The sequence below is a fragment of the Neolamprologus brichardi genome, chromosome 11 (assembly GCF_056152115.1).
Source record: "Neolamprologus brichardi isolate AB-2024 chromosome 11, ASM5615211v1, whole genome shotgun sequence".
Classification (NCBI taxonomy): domain Eukaryota; kingdom Metazoa; phylum Chordata; class Actinopteri; order Cichliformes; family Cichlidae; genus Neolamprologus; species Neolamprologus brichardi.
Genome location: NC_142114.1, coordinates 16,352,213 through 16,370,917, shown reverse-complemented (window position 1 = coordinate 16,370,917; position 18,705 = coordinate 16,352,213). Strand labels below are relative to the sequence as shown.

The following is an 18,705-nucleotide window of genomic DNA, read 5'->3' as shown; positions in this document are numbered from 1 at the left end:
CCAGGATGTTTGGAAAAGCTGTGTCTCTTTAAACAACGTAACACCACACAAAAAGATGAAATGTACACAACCATGTTTGTTCATACACTATATATTATTTATTAAAAGCAATAAATTCTTGGCTAGTACGGACTTTAAACACTATAAAACATATGGAACAGTTTGTCAGTTTTCATCATCTGTCCTCTGCCATCAGCATTCACCTATTAGGCAATCAAAAAAACATTAACCCATCATCCCTCTCATGTGTTCCTCAGTTCAGGCAAACACTGAAGTTAAATCAGACCCTTTGTGATTCACTCCAAAGTTATCCTTCTATCAGTCAGATTCCTCTGACAGAGGACATCGTCTATTAAACAAAGTCCTGACTGAGTTACACTGCTGAAGTCTGAAACACTTTATTTAAATAAGAGAGGATCTGATTCTGCGTATTCATAAGAGTCACCAGACATGTGTATTTGATGCTGTTAACATATTTTCTACAAAGCAGCAAGCCCTCTCACTTGTTTCTCTTGTAGATTTTTTGGGCAAAATTGAGGAAAACAGAATGAGGAAGGTTTTGTGCGTGGCTGGCGATGAGTTTCTGTAGGCGCTGGTAGCTTTCCTCTTCATATTTTTGGTACAATGATGGTATCTGCAGGCTGTTGTACAGTGCTTTGACCTTTTCCACACTAGCTTCATCATGTTGTCCATAACATCCCTGAGGAGGAGATCGAAATGAACTTGTTAACACTAACAAATGACTCTAGTCATGAGTCTAAACAAGGTGGGAACAGATGAACGTCAAAGAATTAAAGGTGTAGACGTTTTAATACCGACTTAAACTGTACCAATGATTACATACGTCAGGGGAAATTTCTGGATGCCCAGAACATTGAATATCTGCTAGTAAGCAAAGTTAAGGGTAAGATTAGCAATTTTATGTCATATGACGCAAACAGAGCTGAACCACTACTCCACCAGAAACTAGTATTGATTTCTTATAGAAGACGCAAGCCAGCAATGCGAGCTTTAGAGCATAGAGCTGCATAACTGCCAGCACTAAATCGAGCTGCTGTGTAGTTTGTTGTAGTTGGATGTATCTCAACTTGTTGTACAACAAGCAGACAATAGAGTGTAACCGTTGACTGGTCTCTATGGCATGTGACTGAGGCCCTAGCAACATCTGGCGATGCCAAGGACTAATTTCTGCAACCAGCTGACATGAATAATGAAGCTACCCCGGCAGCAGATCTAGATGTTTATTCTACCCTACTGCAGAGTCTAACGACGGTATACACAAACAGTGGTTACTCTCTTGTCCGTATGAAAATTGTCTCTAGATGAGATGCTATGTTAACTCAAAATTACCCCCTTAATTACAAAGTAATATTACAAGAATGTAAGGGACAGGGCTAGATAGAGAGATTGCTACTTTCTCTGCAACATAATGTATTAATACGGTTAATATTATTATTTTGCTCATTATATCAGTTGATTTTAAAAGGAAGTTTTAAAATTAACAACCATACAAATTGCACATTTAAAGGATAAAAAACAAGAGCACGTACAGCTAAGCATCATCAAAATGAAAATTCTACACAGTGGAATTCCTGTATGTGCAGCAACCCAACTCTGCCACATATTTATTGATTTTAGAATCAGAAGAGAAGCATTTATTTAATGAGACCCAACCTCCAGCTCTTCTCTCTGCTTAGGAGTCATGATTTCCAAGGCTGTCACTACCAGCCAGCTGCATTTGTTGTCCTGAATGTCTGTGCCAATCTTTCCTGTCACAGCAGGGTCACCGTAACAGTCCAAGTAATCATCCTGTAACAGAATACATCAGATGGTCATTAAAACAGAATAGTCAGCAGCGTATTATGCAACACGTGCAGCTAACGAATGGGAAATATTATGTTATGAAGGTCAATGGTGAGGAAAAGTAGCTACTTGTATTTGAAAGAACTCCCCCATCTCAAGCAAGATGTGCTTGGCGTTGCTGTGCTCTTCTTCACTGTTGATTCCTGCCTGGAAAAGAAAAAAGGTACAAAGAGTGTTTTAAAGCTGTATTATTTTACCTCCATTTTTATGCAACATGAAGTTGACACACTCACCATATACATCGCAGCTGCCACTGGGAGGTAAAATGAATAAAAGGCAGTCTTGTATTTTACGATTGCTTTATACCTTAAAGACAAAAAAAAGAAAAAGAAATAAATACTTATTGCAATAAACAACACTCATCTTTCAACACTCTCTCCCCTTCTTACCTTTCGATGGTGAATCTGTTGAGGTCAATTTGTCTGGGTGGAGCAGTCATGAGATCCAGAGCCTGACCGAGTTCTGTCTGGAAAGTGACCTGAGGGGAAAAGAAAGAAGAAAACACACAAGGTAAGTAAAAACTCACAAGTACTTGAGTTTCTGAAATAACTGGTCGGTCACTTAATAAGCCAAATATTTTGACGGCTGATGAATAATTTGAGAGATTTTAATTAAAGAATTAGGAAACTGTGTTGAAAATTTTGTGGTTAGTTTTTATGACAATCTAAATATGCAGGCTGATTAAATTGGTTGGCTGAACAAAACACACATCAGCAAGATGACAGTGTTGGCTTGAGGAAAATGTTGTAAAGGACATTTTTTCTCTTCCCTCTATGGCAGCTGGGCAAGGCTCCAGCCACCTCCCCACTGCCACGAACGGGATAAGCGGTAAAGAAAATGGATTGAAGGATGTTTTGCATTTTCTGAGGAGTTGTTTGTGGACAGTGGACAATGCTGAAGATGACTAAGTGTTGAGCTGGATTTAACTATGCAATAATATATTGCTCAAGCTGGACATTTGAGTGAAATCATGCATAACCACGGTCATAACCTCTTCAGCAGTCTCTCGGTTGGCTTTTAAGAGCCGTTACTGCATACATTTTACAAACAAAGTGATGAATTTGCTGCCAGATGCACAAGCACACTTTCAGCCAAGAAGACTCACTTCGTTGAACAGCTCCAGGAGGTGAATATAGTAGGGCTGATCTCTGCAATATCTGCGAAGCAGTCTGTAGATTGACCCCTCTAACAGAAAGGAATCATTAATGGCATCCAGACCTATTCCATCCTAAAAAAAAAACAAAAAACAAACAAACCAATAGGTAGGATTTATATAGGTAACCAGAGGGAAGTGGGAAAATAACCACAGCACAAACTCATACTAGTCTCCTTTTCTGGAATATATTAAGTCTCACCTTCTTGTACCAGCAGGCTTGCCCTCTCCGAGTGACAGATCCATCCATGATGTCATCTGCCACGAGGAAAAATGCTTGAAGCTGCAAGTATCAGACACACAGTGGCAACACCTAAATTAGAAAACGTAGCACTTGTGCAAAGTGTCAACGCTACAGTCAAGAGTCTGCTCGTGAGAGAAAGTTTTAAAGACACACGACCTGCATATTCCAGCTACCTTCCTGCCAATTTAGTAAAATCCAGCCTCAACAATGATTAAAGATAAATCACAATTAAACATGATTACATATGAGGATAGTGTAAAGTTACTGGTTAAAGTAGTAATGATATTGTTTGTACTGCTTATTGTGGTCCCAAGCCCCTATTGAAGACTGCAGACTTTAAGGGAGGTCATAACTATGTAGTGCAATCTTTTAAAGCAGCTTAACATCTTGATGCTTAATTAGGTTGGAACAGAATTAAAATCACCTGTGACCGACACGGACTTTTAATGGGTAAAAGATTAAATGAAATACTGTCAGACTTTTAATTTAGCATGCCATACCAAACCCTCACCAGTTCAATGCACCAGCCGACCAACAGAGCCCGCTGCACGGTGTCCTGGGTAAGCTGGGAGGGCGGGACAAGCTCCCTGAGTGAGCCAATCACAGAAAGGCCTCGGTTCCTCTTTCCTCCAGGAGTGTTGTATACCAAAACCTTAAACAAAAACACATATGAACATCTACATATCATTGTCCCCCTCTTCTAAACGAAAAAAGAGACCAGTCATACATACTTACCTCTCTCAGTCTTTTCAATGCGTCTGCCAGCACGGGATCTGTAAAGTCTCTCTCTGTGAGCTCTGTGACGAGCTCCTCAAACTGGTCTTCAAACAGCTGAGGGTCTGAAAGCAGAGGCTTCTTGCTGTGCGTCCCATTGCAAACTCTGTCTCCCTGCAAAGACGAGATGCACAGCAGGTGAGAGGTGTTTCTTGGCCTGAGGGGGGACACGGTCAGCCAAACGGTCCGGATAATTTTATGGGCACTGGAGACCCAGCTCAGCAAGCGTCTCATTACCCTTCAACCGTGCAATTGTGCCGACCAGTAACAAACGTTTCTATAGGTAAAGGTAAATCACATGGTTGCTCCAGATGAGGATCAATCAGGTGACTGTAACACTACCAGGTTACTTTAACACTACTAGGCCATGGTCTATCCGGCAGAGTGGATTAAGCTAAAGAGAAACTATTATTAGCTAGCTAGTTCCGTTATCATGAAAAGAAGCGTTTGCTGACTTTGGCTTACATCGTTTTCCTTCATTCACTCTGTCTTCTAGGCTAGTTATAACATAACGAATGAAAATGTTTCTTATTCATACAAATGCCTTTACTCACCATAATAACACCGCCCTGTAATCCCAGACTGCACGATGTAATACAGTATAAAATGCCGGTCCTCACTTTCTCAGTCTTGTTGTCAAACTGGAGTCTGTGAACGTCTCCTAAAACCAGGATATCAGACTGTAGTTTGCTGTCGCGCTGCTGTCTGTTTTATTACACCGCAGTCGAACTAAATGTCCCAGTGTTCCTTGCGAATGGTTAAATATGGGCGGAGATTTTAAAAGGCTCCATTTGACATTAAGGGGTTTCATTGGTTTGGTACATCGAACCAGGATGGGCTTTCACGATGGCTAACCAATAGGACTTGAGAAGAGGCGGAGCTTAAGTGGAGTGGCAAGAGTGGAGAGAGGAGTATGATAAAGCAAATGAAGAAATTTCTATACTGTATTATAGTACACAGTAGTATACAGTATATAAGAAAATGATATGATCCTATTCAGTACATAGATAATTTCTATACTGTATTTTTAAAATAATATATTATATCCTAGTTTGTACTTATATACAACACAGGTATTTTACAGTGTCTTGAGCCACTCCTCATTTCTTTCTATTTTGCTTGCATGGAGCAAGTAATTATTTAAAGTGATCTTGAGCAATAGCTGAAGCTTTTTTAAAGGTTTTGTTTTTCCTTGGACACTGACCACCCTTTCATTAATTTTTAGTCCAGTCATTGTATCTTGCCATTTTGAGATTATTATTATTATTATTATAAATATTACTTTATTTTATTGTTTGTTAATCCAATTTAATCTGACCGGATTCAAGCATAAAAATGCACCTAACGCATGAGATGAACCAATGTTGTGTCTACACATACCAGACAACTTTGCAAAGAAACAGTTTTAAATTGTATCTTGAGGCTCTTTGTTACTTGCAGTCTCTTGGAAAAAAACATAATGTGTTCTTATTTCTTTAGCTGAATCTGGAAAACAGGTCTTTTGATCCACCATTCAATACCATTTGGAAAGTATCTGATTTGGTTAAAAACTTATTTTTTTCAGCACGACAGTGAAACCACATACACTGCCAATGCATTACAAGCATACCTGGATAAAAAAAACACACACATGATTAGTCATGGACTGGCCTCCTCAGAGCCGTGGCTTTATGTTAATAGAGAATTAAATGAAAAAGCAGCAAACACCCAAAGAAAGGATTTGATTGTCCTTCTAGAAGCCTGGACAACAATCCCTCAAGACTACATAAGAAATTATAAGAAATTTTGCCTAAGACAGTTCAGGCTCTGTTGTATATTTACTATTAGCTAAATAATAGCTGCTTAAAATTGACCTTGCTGAAGACTTTTGCACAACACTGCATTTTGTCTATCATTTATTTCATTTCATGAAATACATTGACACTGCATTTAAAATCTGGAATAGGTGTCATACTTAGATTACATTTATTGTTCAGGTCTCAAGGCTCTGTCCTGTTAAGCCTGCAATACAGATATACATTTCTTGAAATAAATTATGTTTTATGCAAGACAGGAGGTAGAAACACAGCTCAGTGCCTTTATAGGTGTATGCATGTGCCTGTAAGTGTGTATGTGTGTAAATCTTTCAACTTAGTTACATACGTATGAGTGTATCCAAAATGTGCCTTTACTGATACGTATTCAGTATCATCACTTGGTGAGCACACCAGAAAGTCTTTCTAAAGAAAAAAAGAAATCCAATCTGATACAAATATATTATTACACTTCAAAATTCAGTACCCAGAGCTGCCAGACCCATCATAAATTCCCTGTCATGAGAGTATCTGGAAGATTTTCTTTTTGTTTTGTCATTCAACTAACCACCAGCAACCCGTAGAGTCCACAGGGACATGTGCTAACACATTTTGTGAAGCCTGACCACTTAATCAATTCATCTGTACATTTACTGCGAGAGACTCTTCATATCATCGGAGTACAAGTTACACCTATTTATCTTACAGGATCAAGCTGCTTTAGCCAGTGTCACATATTGAAACTCGATTAAAATCAAATTGGATACAGAGGCATGTTTGGAGCCCGTGGGAGCGCTGCAGATCCTTGTCCTTAGAGCTAGCTATTAAAACAAATACATTTTAACGGCCGACTATCACAGGTCTTGGGTGCAAGGGGAGGAAAAAAAAGGAAGCATAGTCAAAACATGCAGATAAAGACATTCTGAAGGACATGTTACTTAATTACACAGACAGTCAGGATTCAATGCACAAGGTTTCTGCTGTATCGCCGGTTGTAGCAAAACATGCGCACGGGCAAACGAAATGACCGTGTCCAGGGGCCACCCACAGAGAGTACATTTCACAGGCCGAGCCTGTGTCTGTGGCGTGCACTAATGTCAATGTCTGAATGCTGGCTGCCTTATTTTCCGAAGGCCATCGTGTAGGTGGAAAAAGTGTGACTGAATTAGAAAAACACAAAATTAGCAACTCAGTAATGTGAAAGCATTTCTCATGTGTTGTCCGTTTATCTTACATTGTACTCAGCTGACTATATGATGATGCATTTTGTTTAATCAATGGAAGACAAAGTAAGAGCTTTCCTTGATCACTTCACCTGAGCGATCCCGTGAATGAATAGCAATGTACAAAAGGCCCAGAAGCATATTGCAACCCATTGTGTAACAGACTGAGATTAAAAGTAAGTGTAAGTAAATCTGAATCCTAGTTGAGTTCCATTTCCAGTCAGAGTTAGGAGCTCATTGGTGTGGCAGAAAAGATGCTTCTGGTAGGTTGATCTTGGCCAATAGGTTCTCTAAAGAGAGCCCATCAGAAATAAACACCTACAGAGCACTGCAGTTGATCTGTGAGGGAGCTCTAAGATGTTGTTCACATGATAAAGAGCACCACTAAGTAAGGCCATTTGCACAGCTTGCTCCAAGAAACGGAAGTGAATAAGAGACAAAGGAGGGAAGACAATATCTCAGTAGGCTTCTAGCTATTTCCCCCTACAGCCTTGTCATCTTGCGTGCCACCTATTTTCCTCCTCCACCCCTCCTTCACTCTCCTCTTCTTTTCACAGTGCAGACTCTGAGTAGAGAGCTCCCGATGACCCATGTGGTGCATGAGGTGTCACTAATCGACGCAGTGACGCTGAGGAGGAGAAGCTTAAATCTCCACAGCTGCGCAGGTGGATCCCTTCAGGCGCCCGGCTGCTGTAGTGTCGGTTGTGACGACTGTCACTGTGGGAATGGTGATGTCCGCGTCGATGAGGATGATGGGAATGATGGTTGGCTTGTCCGCGGCTTGTGCTCCAAGGCGTTCGCAACACCTGAAGATATTTTTATAAAGTTGTGAGAAAGGGCAGAAGGTTTGCTGCAAAGTGACATAACAGCGTAATCAGGACTTCTTTTTATACCTGCTCCAAGGGCAAGTGGTTGGCACCCTCAGCTCCACTCCTTCTCTTAGGTCCCTGCCCTGCGCTGCCAGCATGCTCAGATGGGGGTGCCAGGTTACGTTTGGAGCGCTGCAAGAAGCGAGCCACCAGAACCCGAGTGACCTGACGGAAACGCAAGGAGATCAGAGGATGAGCAGACTGCACAGCCGTTCATATTTTCCACCTTACTGCTCCTGTAACTTCCTTCAAGAATTTTTTTTGACTTGCCTTAAGGTCTCCGAGAGAACGGTGGCAGTCTTTAGGTAAACGTAACGGTGAAGTGGGTGCAGGTTTGGAGGGGACCTGCACCCCCGTGGCTGCTAATTTGATGCTGCCTTTTCTGGGCAGAGCAGCAACCGGAGGCACAGAAGTGCGGGGCAACAGACACGCTTCAGAGGATGGGCCTTTGCATAAGAAGAAAAAGAAAATGTTACATGCAGAGCTATAATACCCTTTTAGCTGATCCAGCAGCAGAGTTGCCAGGTCTGTGCGACAAAACAAGCCCAATGCCAAGTCAAAAATATCCTTAAAAAACAGACACAGGCACAGAACTGTGCAGACCATTATAGCAACTTGCATAATGCTGATCTGCAGGGGGCTAAGTATGAATAAATTATCTATCTATCCATCCTCCCATCCTATCCCAGCTGTCATAGAGCAAAAGGCAAGGTACACCTTAGAAAAGTTGCCAGGGGCAGGCCCATTTACTTGATTTAAAATATGGATCTCTGTTCACTCTAGACATTCAGCTAATTTCACCCAACCAGCAGACAGAAAAAAAAAGTGACTGCAGCAGTATATAGTAGTTGCAGTTTGATTGGCGAGATGCCACAGGAAAGCTGTAGATCCCTCCACAGTACAGTACAATATGTGTTGATATTTTTATTCTTGCTGTATAATCTATATAAATAAAGATGTAGGCAGAGTCCTGAGCCGATAGAAAAACAAAATGGTGAAAAACAACCTTAACATATACTTAGAAAGGTTGGAAGTGAGGGAAACAACATACAGGTAGACATAACTGAAATTTAACAGCTACATTACAAACATTCTGACTTTTGCTGCATAAAAAAAGCAGATGAAACAGCTGCAAAAACACAAATATTGAAATATTGCTGCTGATGATTCAAAGAGGTATAGTGTATATAGACTGTAGGAAGTGCTGCATGGTATTACAGAATGTACCAGACTGTCCCCCTGCTCTACTAGACAGTAAAGAGCATACTATTTAGTGTGTCTGATGGAATAATCCCCTATAATAAATTAGGCTACCTAAAATCTTATGCCTGTGATAGTGACATTAAGGCCTGTATCACGGATAATCATGGATTATTGCATTTTTCCATGACGTACTGTATCCATGACTTTGCTGCTTGAGCATCCATCCATTGGGGTCTGCCATTTAAAAAAGAAAATGCAGATAAGAAGGCACATTACTGTTTCCACAAAGTGATGTCATTTATCAATATGTAATCAAATCACTGCTAATTTTGATGTTCTGGAAAAGTTTCATAAATCACGTGCACATGGGGCTAGATCTCCATGTCTCCTCTGAAGCGTACGTTTCCAGTCGTTGCTAAGAGGCTTTGATGAATGAGGGCAATTAGCGGTAAATGAGCTGAGCTATGTCTGATCAAAACAACTGAGACATGATTTCTTTTGGGGTTTCTCCTTCTAATTAGACAATCTCAAGTAAAGAGGAAGAAAGGATGACAGAGGTGGTGATGAAATGCAGCAAAGGTTCAGCTCTTTAACTAACTTTGTACATCACACTGCCTGATAAAGTTTATCTCATCTTTAAGGTCCATAGGAGTGAGCTCTTACCTGTGTCTATAGATGCCTTGCTGCTTCCAGAGCCAAAGTCAACTAGAGAAATGTAAGTTCAGACAGGTTATGGGATCTATAAAGCTAGTTTAAGACATGTGTTTACGTTGGTGTCTGACTTACCTGTCTCAGTTGAGGAGCCCAGACCTGGCTCACTGTGTGACCTCACAAGGCGTAGGAAGCCTTCCCGGTCTTTTTGTACATTCTCTCCATCTCTTTCATTCTTCCCAGCTCTCCGGTGAAGATACAGGGGTTGGTGCAGATGGGGTTGCTCACTGGTAGCAGAGGAGGAAGAGGTAAGGGGAGCAGAAGAGGCTGGGATGGCTCCTTGGACTGAAGGGGTGGAGGGGCGAACTCGAATCTCTGGGATCGAGGATTGGTGTTGAGAGGTGCAACTCCCTACTGCTTCCAGCTGGGAACAGCTACTAGCCAGGATGGTCTGGCGCTGCAACACTGGAGACCTGGACGACAAAACCGGAAAATGCCAAAACATATGTTGGCATGTGTTTGCAGTTTCAACTTCTGATTTTAACCCGGCATCGGACGTTTGCACTCACCTGTATGTGGTGGTGGCTGTGCTGGGTGAGGAGCAGGAGTTGGACCGCTCTCCTCTGAGGAATCGCCTGGCTCTCGGCCCTCCTGCCAGAGGACTCTCTGGTGTTTGACACGGTGGGCCACCTAAGTTGATATATTCCCTACCATCTCCTCCGTCTCCACCCTCACTAGCGTTCCTGTTACGCCTCTCCCCTTGGTTTCTCAGCCCAACCTCCAAGAGGCAGGAGTCCTCAGAGGGGGAGGAATCATCAGGGATGTCCACAATCTCTGACATTAACAGAGATCCACTGTCCATGGACACTAAGAAAAAAAGGTAATCCTTTATTATGTAGGGAAAATGTTACATTTTGATTTCATTTATAGGACTTTTTAAGTAATCTAAGAAAACTCCTTACTATACCTCAGCAATAATATTGTCAGTAATAATTATGACTTAATGCTTTTTTGTTTTCTGTTGTACAACACTGCACAGAGTTTGTGGAGTTTTAATGAGCTTTAAAGTGAAAATTTGATATGACCAGCTTACTTCTTCAACATAGCCTGAAATCTTTTTACGCAAGCTTTCTTGGCATTTATTTAAGTAGTGTTCAGGAATAGTTCTAGGATTTTGGAGGGACATTCAAAGCTCTTCTTTGGCTGTTGGCTGCCTTTTGATCCATTTATTGTCGAAATGATCCCAAACTGCTTCAATAATGTTGAGTTCTGGGCTCTGAGGAGGTCAGCCTGCAATTGAGTGTTCCCTTGTGTGTTTTTCTATCCAGGTGTGGTTTCACTCCATTGGCAGTGTGTTTGAGATCATTGTCATGCTGGAAAATGAGCCGTTACCAATCAGATTTTTCCAGTTGGTGTTGCATGGTGGATCAAAATTCTAGGGTACTTCTGTGTGATTATATTTTCATTAGTTTTGGGAAGATCACAACACCTGTGGCTGAATTGCAGCCCCAAACCATTGCAGAGCTTCAACCGTAATTTACAGGCAGCTGTAGATCATTGTACCCAACCTCCTCTGTACATATTATTGATGATTTGAACCAAAGACTTCACATTTGGATTCATCACTCAATAAGACCTAATGCCACTGATTTTCTGTCCAGTTCTTGTGTAACATGGCATACCTCAGCCTTTTGTCCCTGTTTCCCTTGCTTAACAATGACTTCTTGACAGCCAGACTTCCACTGAGACCATTTGTGATGAGGCTTCACTTCTCTTTGGGAATCACCTTGTTGGTGGAAAAATATTGTGTGAACAAATTATCTGTTTTTTGTGACAGGCTGTTAATAACAAAGTGTCTAAAGACACAGTTAAAAATGGATTCTTTGTTAAGTTCTCTGTTATGTGCAGATACAACACTAGTTCATCCCTTGAATTAGGTGGCTTTTCATGCCTGAATGGTCAGTCTTAAGAGGCATGATAAGCATAACCTTAACCCTAACCCCATAAATAAACATTAATCTGAAAATGGTCAGGTAGAAACTGGACTGAAAATAAGTGGCAAAGGAGCCAATCCTCAAATAAACACTTTGCAAGAACTTCAGAAAGCCTGGAGAAATATTCCTTATGCTCACTGAAAAAAAGAGACAATATGTGGCTCCTTGGAAGCAAAATATAAAGAAATGAGAGGTGGTGCAAGACTTTTACACAGTGCTTTATGTTTCATTTTCAGTTTGTCTTAATTTGAAATATAGATCTGATTAATTCAATATATTTACTGTCAGTGAATACTGATTTTAGTACATTGATGACATCACTGGCAGAAGAGGTTTAACACTTGTGTTTAATCCAATATAAAATTAACCACACTTTATTTTTATTTTTTTTTATTTCTTTCTTTACTCTAGCATGTAGTTTAAAAAAACGTATCTGTCCATCTTGCGGCTGTAGAGATGTCGACCTTTCTGTTGAATTGCACTAGATGGCACTTGGCTTGCAGTGCACAAAGGAACAAAAATTGGAAGAAAAGAAAAAAACAACCCAAAAATTATGTAATGTCATAACAACAGTACTGACCCATTTCTGAAATTATGACGAACAAAAAAAAGAAAAAGATAGACAGAGTTCACACCAGTCATATTTTTTAATAGACACTGGTGTACCTAAATCTGCCCACCTAAATCATCTGTTTGTCTACCTGTTTAGAACAGAGTATTATTAATATGATTAGTAACACCTATATTAAAATGCTATCTTGTATGGCTTGAAAATTGCTTTAATTAAAATATGTGTATTAATGTTTTGGTCTTTTTACAATCATGTAAGCAAGGTGTTACATCCTGTGAGAACGTGGGAGTGTGTGGGCGTGGTGTTGTCCTCTCCCTTTCCCCCTCCTTCTTTCTTGCCCCTCCCCTTGTCTCTCTCTGCCCCTGCCTTCTCCTTTAGGACACACCTGCTGCTCATTTGCCCTCGTTGACCACCAATTACCCTCAGAGGTGATATAAGCTGGAGGAGAGCAGTGTGGATGTGGGAGAGGCTTCTGGTAGTTTTCCTCTGATACTGGCCTAGGTGTGATACTGGCCTAGGTGTGATACTGGCCTAGGTGTGATACTGGCCTAGGTGTGATACTGGCCTAGGTGTGATACTGGCCTAGGTGTGATACTGGCCTAGGTGTGATACTGGCCTAGGTGTGATACTGGCCTAGGTGTGATACTGGCCTAAGTGTGGAAAAGGCCTGCTGTGTGTGACCAGCCCAAACGTGCGTGGCTCTTTGTGAGTAGCTCTTAACTGAGCAGTGGTTTTCCTTAAGCGTCGGTGGCCTCCATTATTTTGTTTGGCCTGCCTAGTAATTGCTAATAGCAGCGTTGCTGTCTTTTTCTGTTTAAGCCTTATATTTTCTTTGTTGAAGTGGTCACCATCTCTTTGGGTTGGCCTGTCTGATTTATCATTAAAGCAGTGTTGCTGTCTCTTTTTGTTGTTACTGTTTATATGAATATTGAGTTAATTGATTATAATAAAGATTTATTTTGTGTTAAATACCTCTGCCTGGCATTCTTTTCATTTCAACCCGGATCCAATTGTTACTGTCCCCCACCCTCTTTGCCTAGCTTTCATGTGGGGACGTAACACAAGGCTAAATAAAAATCTGTATATTTGGTTTGGGAGTGAAGTACCCCTTCAAGTTTGGAACTAGTTTTTAAAATGATAATTATGTTGATTATTAGAAAAAGTTACTAAAAATAATTTTCTAATAATAGTTGTTTTTTAATATTCCAAATGCAAATGGCTCTGTAAAACATATATTCCATTAGCTAACCTTCTCCACTGAAGGCGGTGGAAGTTCCTCTCTCTCCAGACAGCTCAGTGCCGTGGGGGTCAAACACTGTGGCCTTGATAGTCACAAAAGACAAAGATCAGCTTCTCACTAAGTCCATCACACGAACACATACAAGTACACACATACTTACCTGGCTGGCAGCTCTCTGTCCCATCACAGCTTCATAAGGAGGAGGGCAGTCAGTGGGGTAGAGGGGAACGGGGCTCTCCATGGAGCCATTATAGGTGATGCTAAATGTGGATTCAAAAATATCAATCATTTGGTTTTACAAAATGTAGCCCAATCATGTAAGTGAATGGCTACTAAATGTCGAACACAAGTGACATTGATGCATTTTAAGTGCATGTTTAGTACCTCTGAGCATCTGTCTCAGAGCTGCAGGTGTACTCAGGAGGATAGTAGGGGGGTGGAGGGATGGGTGGAACAAACTCCTCAAAGTCCATGATGTTGGTCAGGAAGGCATCCTGAGGAGTGGTGCATTCTGGGTTGACAGACCGAGAGCGATGTGGGGCCAGCTGGGCAGGAATAAAAAAAATTGGGTACATCTTTAAAAGATACGGAATCTTCTATCTTTCTGATCTCTTATTTTTTGGCATATTTGTCACACTTACATGTTTCAGATCAGCAAACAAATTTTAAAATTAGACAAAGATAACCTGAGTAAATACAAAATGCAGTTTTTAAAGGATGAATTCTGTTATTAAGGGAAAAAAATATGCAAACCTACCTGCCCTACGTGAAAAATTTGCTGCAGTACTTGGACGACTTGCCTTAGCTGAATGAACCATGAACTCTGCTCTCTATCAGAAAATCCTGAAGGACAATGTCCAACCATCATTTCATGCCCTGAAGCTCAATCACACTTGGCTTATGCAGGAGCACAATGATCCAAAACATGCCTTAATGTCCATCTTTGAATGGCTAAAAATGACAAAATTAAGGTTTTGGAGTTGCCTAGTCAAAGTCCAGACTTAAATCCGATTGAGATTATCTTAAACAGGCTGTGCATGCTGGAAAACCCTGCAGTGTGGGTGAATTAAAACATTTCTGCAAAGAACAGTTGGGTCTGATGGCGAAATTGAAAAACTCATTGCCTATTACTACAAACGGTTAATTGCGGTTCTTGCTGCCAATGGTGGCACAACCAGTTATTAGGTTTCGGAGGCAATTACTTTTTCACAGAGGGCCAGGTGGGTTTGGACGTTTTATTCCCTTAATAAATCATTTAAAAACTGAATTTTGTATTTATTTGAGTTATCTTTATCTACACGTTTAAACATTTTTCAAAATCAGAAACAGGTAAGTGTGACAAATATGCAAGAAAAGAAATCAGGAAGGAAGCAAATGCTTCTTCACAGCACTATATATTTTCTAATCTCTTAAGGCAGCAGTCCAGCACATTTGCAGGGTCCACATTTTAAATGTAAAATGTGCTGAATCTGTTCCTACCAGGTGCAGGAGGTCCAGGGAGAATATGTGGATACTGCAGGTCACGGTGGACAGGGTACAAATGATGGTGGAGAGAATGCTGAGACCACACGCACTGAACAAAAGGTCCTGTAGAGACGATGCATTCAAAAGAAAACAAAATCTTAGTTTGTGTAATCTTTTATGTGGAAAATGGATTTCCAGTGTGGTCAGAAAAATATTCTACCTACCTTCAGCTGTTTTCTGACTGAGTGGCACCCATTATCCTGGTTGAGGACCAGCTTTTCCTCATCTGTGGAGCAGGGGTCTGTGCGTGCACAGCACACACACAGACCATTTTCCACCTAAACACATTGGATTGGTGTAAAGCACTAATCGGTAGACCAAAAGTGGATATTTGCAGCTATTCCTGTCACGTTCTCCATGCATCTGGCTAGAAGGGCATCTAAGCATGAAGGTAGAAGACGAAGCTTGCATAATATTGCTCACTGTACCTGGCAGGTGAGCATGGACTTGACCATCTGTGCATTCTGACAGGACAGCATTGAGCCAGCTAGACTGAGTATCACACACACTGCAGACAGCAGCATAAACAGTGACACCTGTGGAGATACACAGAGATGATGTTTGAGTTAGAGCATGGCATTCAACCAAAGACCACGGCAGGATATCTCATGGTTCAAGATGCTTTCAACCAGAGTAAAGAACATGTTCAATGAACAATGTACATTCTGTCCTGAATGCACTGAAATCTTAAGCCTGCTAAGTGTTTTACTTCATGTGCACAGTGTAATCAAAATATAAAATATGATAGATTTTTTTCATGCAGATATAGAATTGTTTAAACCACATAGTGACAAAACACCCCAGTACAAAGACCCTCAATTATCAGTTATGTAAGAATGCACATTTTAAACTCCCACTTTTATGCCAAAAAGAATGAAAGGTTTGAAATTCTCAGAAAGATTTGATGCAATGTGCTACACATACCACCAGCGTCAGAGGTCTCCTCCATGAGATTATTCCAACAATCCCTGATGCCACCACCTGGAAACAAAAAACATGTGCACCATGAAATACCTCCTTTAGTATATCTGCTGTAACATACTGTTGTTTGTTTTCAGTACGAGTTACACTTACAAAGAAACCAGCCCAGAATGGACAAGACTGCCTTACGCGGGGAGTGGTGGTGAAGGCCATGCTGGTGAAAGAGAAGGCCAGGACCATTGCTCCCAAGCCCAGGTGGCAGAGCCCCAGGTAAAGGAGCAGTCGGGCCCCACCAGGCCCCCGGCCAGACATGCCCCTGCGGCTGTCTGACCAACCCCGGGACCCAGAGGCTGAAGCCACGCTGCTAGAGTCTGAAGGTGAAGGCATGTTTGGCTTGTGGAGGAGGCAGGGGAAGGTTTTACGCTTACAGCGGGTTCATAAAGCAAGTTGTGTGGGCAGAAGCACAGGAGAGTAGGAGAGAGAGAGACATAAATGCTGGCTTCAGAGCTCTGCTCTGTCACAGTTATGCACCAAATTCTCCACTGGCAGGTTCTGCGCAATGTCCCATGGTGCGCACTGTAGTCCAGTCAGTGAGTCCAAGAACTTTGTCAGCAGAAAGTTGAAAAAATGAGCTGCTACCACACAGTCGCAGGCACCATACTCACCTCATCTGACGTTTCAGCTTTTATACTTTTAAGTCCACACAGCGTCTCTTTCACCCCACTCAGTTCAGAAGCCAATGTAGCTTATATAGTACAGTCTACGCCATTCTGCTGCCCAGCCATTCTTTGATTAAAACGCTAACAGGCAAACTGGGCAATTCGTTTTCCTTTTAAATCTTCACATTATTGCTATTATTACTCATTTGCTTTTTGCTGCTTCCTCCTCTCCACCTCCTCTCGTCCCTCTCTCCCTCCTCTAGCCCGTGGCATTGCGGTAACTGGAGACCCGAGCAGGCCGCAAATTCTAAAGCATCTCAGAGATAGCAGCTGTTCGCTTGTAGTTTTACTCCCAGCAGAGGCGGCATGTGGGGGTCAGTCCGTGCGTCCAGTCTTGAGGAACATCATCTGAACATGTGCGCTCCCCTCCCGCGACCTTTTTATCAGCTCCTTATCCTGTCACGGAAGAGAGAAAAAAGACGGCGAGGAGATCAAAACCCTAAGATCACCCTAAGACCAATTAGCTATCCCGGCATGAAGAGGAAATAAATGTTCCATCGATTTTCAAACTGCACCAAAATAGCAGCCAGGCTGGAATATTTACCAGCAGACTATCTATCTTTGTTAACTCCACCTCGGAGGTTTTTGCGGCGGTCCACACAAGCACCTAGAACCCCCTCCTCCTCCTCTTGTTCTTCCTCCTCTGCCGCCTCTTTCCTCCCTGCAGTCACGCGGGCATCCCGTTCAGCCCGTGTGTTTGTGAATGTGTGTATGCACCCCCGACGTTTACCTCACAGCCTTTCACCAGACATCACACCAATACAGCCGCTTAGCCTTCCCGTGCCCCATCATAGCACAGCAACTCAAGTTTATCTTTCATTATCGCGTTTGCTCGCCCCTCCCCTCTGCTGCTCTCGCATCTCTTCCTCTGTTTCCAAGCCGAGCTGTGACTCTGGCAGAGGAACGGATCGTGTTTGCAAACCACAACCTGCCCTATACGTGATGACAAGGCACGCAGAACGTGCAGCCAACTCGGTGATGCGGCAGAGAGCGTTAACACAGTCCTGGTGCTGATGCTGGGAAGGAGGGGTGGTTGCCTAGCGACAGGATCCAGCTTTTACTGCTGCAGCGACGATTAAAATAACAACAACAACAACAACACACACACAAAAAACCCGAAGCAGTTGCTGTTGGCAGGAGAGTTAAAAAAGAAAGAAAGAAAAAAGAGAGATAGATTCTTTGTAGTGAGAATGTGTGTCCTGTAGGTGGCTCGTCTAAAACAACCAGCGATGTGTCTATCATATGTAATGTTTCTTGTTCGTTCAAAGACCCTCATAGTGACTAACAGATCTCGGTGTCAGATTCTCAAAATAAATACTACGGGACTTACAGGACGTTACCATTATACTTGGATGGTAGATTTTCACAGTAAAAGCCCTATTTTTTTGTGTGTGGAATGTCCAGTATGCTTTAACCACAGACAAAATAAAAAATTGATTTATCTTCCAGGTCGGAAAAACAAAGCCAATGTGGAAGTGTTGAATACTCCGAGAAGGTGATAACTTTCAAAAACACTTCCAGTTCTATAGAAGTCACAAAACTGCTTTCTAACTTGAACTCTGCCAACAGTTTCCTGCTGAGTTTAAAGGCTTGGCAACTCATGTGGTATGTCGTATTGAATAATAATATTTTTTAATGAGTGTATTTTGTAAATCTTTGTCATATTATGTCTCAAAATAAATCTGTGGTGTGAAACCACAGCTCATTGGCAAACCATTTCGTAATCTCAAGTCCTTAGACAATGAGCACAGTCTCACAGTCAGTCATCACATCGCATCATTTTTCTTTTTCTTTTGGAAACCAAGATGGTGATAGCAAATCTCAAGGCTTCACAAACCAGTGGGTGATGTTATGGTAGCTATGTGCATCTTTTATACTCACTATGGCTTAAATGCATTTGAAATTTCCAAAATAAAAGCCCCCCACTCAGGTATGTCAGACAGCCCCCCGACCCCCCCCAAAA

The 18,705-nt window shown here is 41.7% G+C and overlaps 2 protein-coding genes across 3 annotated transcripts; both read right to left on the bottom strand.

Moving 5' to 3' along the window:
* Positions 1-75: 75 nt before the first annotated feature.
* On the bottom strand, positions 76-4,758 carry fdps (farnesyl diphosphate synthase (farnesyl pyrophosphate synthetase, dimethylallyltranstransferase, geranyltranstransferase)). 2 transcript variants are annotated; one of them, XM_006804867.3, is made up of 10 exons: positions 4,589-4,758; positions 3,996-4,148; positions 3,772-3,912; positions 3,219-3,299; positions 2,969-3,091; positions 2,253-2,341; positions 2,097-2,169; positions 1,933-2,010; positions 1,675-1,809; positions 76-700 (listed from the first exon to the last, which is right to left on the bottom strand). In XM_006804867.3, exons 1-10 carry the CDS (start codon positions 4,589-4,591, stop codon positions 500-502), a joined length of 1,077 nt encoding a protein of 358 aa, XP_006804930.2. In that variant the 5' UTR covers positions 4,592-4,758; the 3' UTR covers positions 76-499. The 2 variants fall into 2 exon arrangements, with proteins under 2 accessions (XP_006804930.2, XP_006804929.2); XM_006804866.3 differs by lacking the exon at positions 4,589-4,758 and having other exon boundaries at positions 3,996-4,474.
* A 947-nt stretch (positions 4,759-5,705) lies between these two features.
* entrep3 (endosomal transmembrane epsin interactor 3) lies at positions 5,706-17,669 on the bottom strand. The gene is made up of 15 exons (XM_035913903.2): positions 17,287-17,669; positions 16,177-17,138; positions 16,027-16,083; positions 15,531-15,638; positions 15,267-15,380; positions 15,058-15,165; positions 13,963-14,123; positions 13,739-13,838; positions 13,588-13,660; positions 10,343-10,640; positions 9,909-10,246; positions 9,786-9,827; positions 8,190-8,365; positions 7,944-8,084; positions 5,706-7,856 (listed from the first exon to the last, which is right to left on the bottom strand). The coding sequence occupies exons 2-15, from the start codon at positions 16,408-16,410 to the stop codon at positions 7,602-7,604; spliced, it is 2,205 nt and encodes a 734-aa protein (XP_035769796.1). The 5' UTR covers positions 16,411-17,138; positions 17,287-17,669; the 3' UTR covers positions 5,706-7,601.
* Positions 17,670-18,705: the final 1,036 nt, after the last annotated feature.

What these genes read in the sequence shown, in the direction of transcription:
- entrep3 (XM_035913903.2), bottom strand. Translation starts at nt 16,410, where the DNA reads ATGCCTTCACCTTCAGACTCTAGCAGCGTGGCTTCAGCCTCTGGGTCC. An exon ending in AGTCCATGCTCACCTGCCAG is followed by an intron (nt 15,381 to 15,530) that starts GTACAGTGAGCA and finishes CAATGTGTTTAG; the next exon opens with GTGGAAAATGGTCTGTGTGT. An exon ending in CAGTCAGAAAACAGCTGAAG is followed by an intron (nt 15,166 to 15,266) that starts GTAGGTAGAATA and finishes TCGTCTCTACAG; the next exon opens with GACCTTTTGTTCAGTGCGTG.
- fdps (XM_006804866.3), bottom strand. Translation starts at nt 4,268, where the DNA reads ATGAGACGCTTGCTGAGCTGGGTCTCCAGTGCCCATAAAATTATCCGG. An exon ending in AAGCCTGCTGGTACAAGAAG is followed by an intron (nt 3,092 to 3,218) that starts GTGAGACTTAAT and finishes TTTTTTTTTTAG; the next exon opens with GATGGAATAGGTCTGGATGC. An exon ending in TGGCAGCTGCGATGTATATG is followed by an intron (nt 2,011 to 2,096) that starts GTGAGTGTGTCA and finishes TTTCTTTTCCAG; the next exon opens with GCAGGAATCAACAGTGAAGA.